Here is a 5530-nt window from a genome sequence, read left to right as displayed (position 1 = left end):
ATTTCAACAGGGTATCTCCTGTAGTTGGTAGTGATGTACCTGGCCCCTTAGATGGTCAAACACCAGTGGTGAGTCATCAACATGGGTTAAGGCCACAGGTTCGGGTAGCTAGGGGATATGGGACCAGAGGTCGGTTAGGTGATCCCGGTCATCAACATTAGTCTTTTTTGTGTAAACGAGAATTTATATGAATATGAATTGGTCCTATTTCGAAATTATGTATCACGTAGACTGCTTTTGAAAAAAATGACAAAATACACTGAGGTGCCAATCCAATTGGCGTCTCCCTTTAACCCATACACATGACCGTCAATTGAATTGACTGCACCATGTGCCATAACCAATCCAATTGAGGTTTCCTCTCTAATTTTAAAAGGAAACGCCAATTGAATTTGCATCTCCTCCTAAAAATGGGATAATTTATAATTTTTTTTAAAATCAAGATTATTTTAAAATTTTCTTTGAAAGTTAAGGATATTTGGATAAAAAAATCCTCCGGTGAAAAAAAAAACCTCTAATATAAACTCAAATAAGAGCTTTTTCTTTTTCTAATACATTTTTTCTAATACATAGATTCAGAGACAAATAGTATTGCATCCTCCTCGAATAACATTACAATTCTTAAACATGCATAAATCCTTCACATTGCGGTTCCTAAACGGAAGACTCTCTTTATGGGCCCACATGTTTTAAAAATGAGAAAATACAACATGTGAGGGCGCATGATATCCAATAGAAGTCCCGCACGCACTCGATTACCATCTCCGAAATATCTTCTTCTTTGTTAAATTAAACCATTTTCATTTCTCACAAAACCCTAAACCCACGATTCCATCTTTATTACAGTGTTAGGGTTTTTCATCCTCCGCCATCACCATGATTACCGCTATTCTCCGAAGAGCTTCTTCAACACTCTCAAAGCGTGCCATCCCCGCCGCCGAGGCTCTCCTTTCCTCCACCGCTTCCGCCGAGCTCCGACAACTCACCGTCCTATCAGCCAGGTCCTTCCACTCTAAATCAGAACCCTTGCTATTTCGCGCCTCTTCGGGTTCTCGTGCTGGTTACGCCGCTGAAGCTTTTCCATTCGAAGAACCAGCGAAAGCGAACGGCGATGATGGTCTCGAGATCGCCAAGCTTGGGATTTCTCAGGATATTGTTTCTGCTTTGGAAAAGAAAGGAATCACTAAGCTTTTCCCCATTCAGGTTTGCTTCCTAGGGTTTTGGAACTAATCGTTTATGAAATATGAAAATTATGATATTTGATTAATAATTAATAATTAATAAATTCAGTTAATTTAAGATGTTGTTAACTTTAATTATTGATTTGTTGAATTTTATAGAGGGCTGTGCTGGAGCCTGCTATGCAAGGTCGTGATATGATTGGTCGTGCTAGAACAGGAACTGGAAAAACTCTTGCTTTTGGGATACCAATCATTGATAAGATCATTCAGTTTAATGCTAAACATGGGTTTGTTATTTAATTATTGTATCATATTTAGTTGAGTCGGTGTCCTGTTTTTTGTGTGTGTGTGTGTTTTTGAATTGAAGTTATACATGGTCTAATCGATGTATTTAACTGTGAAAGTTTATCTTCTTTTGTGGTTGATATGGCAGGCGAGGAAGGGATCCTCTGGCTTTGGTTTTGGCTCCGACTAGAGAACTTGCAAAGCAGGTTGAAAAGGAATTCTATGAGGCAGCGCCTACTTTGGATACTATCTGTGTTTATGGAGGTACGCCCATCTCTCAACAGATGAGGCAGCTTGATTATGGTGTTGATATAGCGGTTGGTACACCTGGAAGAATTATCGATCTTCTTAATAGAGGTGCTCTGAATTTGAAGGAAGTTCAGTTTGTTATTCTTGATGAGGCTGATCAGATGCTTCAAGTAGGCTTTCAGGAAGATGTGGAGAAGATCTTGGAGAGGTTGCCTGCAAAGAGACAAACTCTTATGTTCTCTGCAACCATGCCTACTTGGATAAAGCAGTTAACACGGAATTACCTAAAAGATCCCATAACTATTGATCTTGTAAGTTATTTCTGTTCTAATTTTGGCACTGGGATAATGCCTTTAGGCATTGAGGATATGCATTGTTGAACTTTCGTCTAATGTCTAGTTTACTTGAATAGTCACCAGCCATGATTAAAATATTGAAAATTAACCTGTTAAGTGTAGTAGTAAGCCACATGATGAAATACAGTGGATATTGTAACTTTTGAGCAATAAGTTTATTATTATATGTAAACTATGGGAAAGGAGTGTCTAAGCGCGTCAATCATACACCAAAAAATTGGGTTTCAAGGAAGTTGTTTTCATCCTTCATCAGAAACATGTAGGTTATATATGCATTTAGGAAGCTATAAAACATGTCTATGGTCATTTAGAAGCTCAGGAAGTCATACTGTTTGAGATCAACACAGTTGGTCATTTTGGTATGTTTATTATTTAATTGTGAATTTATTTATACATAGGTTGGAGATTCCGATCAGAAGCTGGCAGATGGAATTTCACTCTTCGCAGTTGCATCTGATGCATACGTCAAAGCAGGAATTCTTGTTCCTCTAATAAAAGTATGTCTTCTGATACTATCTTTCCTTGAGTTGTGCTGGTTCTATTAATGATCTAAATTTTGCTGCAGCATATAGATATGTTTAATGCAAATATCTATTTAAAGAGCCTCATCTTGTATTTATTTTGTTTTTTCTTCGAAAAATTTATCGTATTGTAGGAACATGCAAAGGGAGGAAAGTGTATTGTTTTCACTCAAACAAAACGTGATGCCGATCGATTATCACATGGCATGTCAAAAAGTATTCCATGCGAGGCATTGCATGGAGATATATCACAAGCTCAGAGAGAAAAAACTCTTGCTGGATTCAGAAATGGTCATTTTAATGTCTTAGTGGCAACTGATGTTGCTTCACGTGGGCTTGATATACCTAATGTTGATCTTGTAAGTTCCATTTTACCATTATTCCCGGTTGAAAATCACAGTCCCAACAATTAAGAAAAGTATTTGGATTTAAATCATGTTGACAGTTTTGTTATTGCGTAAACTGGATAATTTTTTGGAAGTTCAGGGCAAGTAACTGGATATTTATTGTGTAATATATCACATGCATAAGCAAATACTCTGTACTTCAAAGCAATAAAGCTGTTATTTTATTTTCTATACATTTGTAAAGTTTGAGCCTTTTTCCCTGTAGGTAATTCATTACGAGCTTCCCAATAATTCAGAGATATTTGTTCACCGATCTGGAAGAACAGGTCGTGCTGGTAAGAAAGGAACTGCTATTCTCATTTATTCAGAAGATCAATCCAGGACTCTTAGGACTATTGAGCGCGATGTAGGCTGTAAATTTAAAGAGGTACTCACTCTCCTTGCATCCTATTAATTGAAGCTGTACCTTGTTTATTGCTAGTTTTCTGGTTGTGTAAATTAGGCTACATTAAAAGGGTAGCATATCACCCTGCCTTATTTCCCAGCCTGCCTGTTGCTCCCAGTGGCACTGAACCTGTGAAACACTGTACTGAGAAACTATAGTTACCGAATCATAGTTTTGTCTGGTACTCGTCAAGTCTCTAGTTATAAAAGTTCCTCCCTGTTTTCACATTATATTCTGTCTGTAACGTTTAAAACTACTAGCTACAGTCTTTTAACACATTCATTCTTATTGGTTGAAATTATGACTTCAACCAATAAAGAGAGAGCCTCTTAGATGTTGTGTTGCTAGCTTTTCTCTTAAAGTTTTGTTCAGGGATTGCTGAAAACAATGCATCACCTAAACAGAACTGTAAAAAGAAAGTAATAGCACTGTAACAGCCTAACAGGGTCCTTGTATATCTACGTAGCTGATTTACACTGTGGACTGTTTCTTTCCCTCCTTGTAATGATTAATTTGTTTTTTTCATCTGTCTTGTGAACTTATGATAATGATCACTCTTATTCACGTTTAACAGTTACCAAAGATTGCTGTTGATAGTGGATCAGTGTCTGCATTTGGTAGCATGGGTGGTGGCCGATTTGGTTCATTTGGTGGAGGTTCGAGTAGCCAATTTGGTGGTGGAGGTTTTAGCCGCGGTAGCCGTTCTGGGGGCTACGGTAATTCAGGTGATAGGTTTTCTGGTTCAAGACCATCTGGAGGGGGGTTTTCAGGCAATTCATCCGGTGAAAATAGATATGGCGGATCAAGCTCTGGGCGTTTTGGCTCCTTTGGTTCAGGTGATTCAGGTAGTAGATCTGGTGGATCATCCAGTGGATTTAACTCTAGCCGGCAAGGTGGTTTTGGCGGATTCGGTGGTTCTGATCGCTCCAGTGGTTTTGGAAATTTTGGGTCGGGTAAATCTAGCGCATTTGGGGATCGTCGTGGCAGGGATTGAAATGATAGAAAAACATTTTAACTTCATGAAATATCATAATATCACCATCCTCATTTCTTGATGGTTTTAGTTGTAAAGTTTTTAGCATTTTAATTTCCTCTTAAGTTTACCGGCATGTAGGTTAATCTTATTCCTATCACTGTGGATTGGAGGTTATATCATAGAAACACAAGTTCTATGGGTCCTACTTTCGTTCAGCTTCAGCAGTATTGGATTATGCTTCCATCTATCAAGAAGAAAAGGAAAGGAGGGCTTTAGAGGCAAAGCTTTGATGATGCAACCTTTCTGAAGTGGTTATTCAAGGAATAGGCATATAAAAATTTCTTAGAAAGGTTTAGGGTGTTCTATTTTTTATTATTACAGTTTTGTGGAAGAAAACTTCATATATTATGTAAAATTTACCTATTATTAATTTGTTTTTTTGCACTGCCCACCCTTCATTATTTCTCGGGGTCAAATAAAATAAACTACTGAAAATAGTTTCTACATTTTGTTTGTATTCTTTAGGGAACGTTTTACTGCTCAATTATTGAACTTTTTATCTATAATGTATGACAGAAGAGCTCTTAAAAAAAGAGTGATCACAAGAGCTTAAAATTATGAACAAGATAAAATTACGAACAGAAAGTATTTTTTCGCACATGTTTATAGTTTTTTTAACATTTACTTATATAATAATTAAATAATTTAGTTAAGTTCTCATTCAAAAAGTAATTTGGAAAACAATGTCAAGATAAAACTTGAACTGATATGATTCATATTATAGTCAGATTGTTTATATATTGCAATAGAGTTTAATCTATTTTTTTAAATATATGAATAATATTATAAAATTGTAAACATAATAATTTAAATGAAAAATAAATTTAAAGAAAAAATATGACACGAAAATTAAGTATTCCTTTTACACACTTTTTATATCTGAGTGTAAATATTATTATTATTAGTAGTAGTAAGTTATATATATTTTTGATTTTTGATTTATTTATAAGTATCAATGTATTATTAATATTATTTATTATCAAATAAGAAAATATAAATAAATACTGCAATCAAACAACTGTACATATACTTTGATCATTTTGATTATTAGAAGTGGTGGAACTTTTTTGTTGTAATTTTGACGACTACTTCAAACTCTATTTATTTTGT

General features: G+C 35.6%; 1 protein-coding gene across 1 annotated transcript; it reads left to right on the top strand.

Moving 5' to 3' along the window:
* Positions 1-776: 776 nt before the first annotated feature.
* Positions 777-4811, top strand: LOC127117820 (DEAD-box ATP-dependent RNA helicase 53, mitochondrial). Its single transcript, XM_051047935.1, has 7 exons — positions 777-1203; positions 1341-1468; positions 1615-2026; positions 2470-2568; positions 2727-2951; positions 3205-3366; positions 3959-4811. The coding sequence occupies exons 1-7, from the start codon at positions 877-879 to the stop codon at positions 4376-4378; spliced, it is 1773 nt and encodes a 590-aa protein (XP_050903892.1). The 5' UTR covers positions 777-876; the 3' UTR covers positions 4379-4811.
* The last annotated feature ends 719 nt before the right edge of the window (positions 4812-5530 follow it).

This window comes from Lathyrus oleraceus, chromosome 2 (assembly GCF_024323335.1).
Source record: "Lathyrus oleraceus cultivar Zhongwan6 chromosome 2, CAAS_Psat_ZW6_1.0, whole genome shotgun sequence".
NCBI classification, from domain to species: Eukaryota; Viridiplantae; Streptophyta; class Magnoliopsida; order Fabales; family Fabaceae; genus Lathyrus; species Lathyrus oleraceus.
This window is presented reverse-complemented; position numbering and strand designations above follow the sequence as displayed.

Bases quoted from the DNA above. Each gene is read 5' to 3' on its own strand.
- LOC127117820 (XM_051047935.1), top strand. From the start codon at position 877: ATGATTACCGCTATTCTCCGAAGAGCTTCTTCAACACTCTCAAAGCGT. The intron at 2,027-2,469 runs GTAAGTTATTTC...ATTTATACATAG, and splicing joins ATCCCATAACTATTGATCTT to GTTGGAGATTCCGATCAGAA. The intron at 3,367-3,958 runs GTACTCACTCTC...CACGTTTAACAG, and splicing joins TAGGCTGTAAATTTAAAGAG to TTACCAAAGATTGCTGTTGA.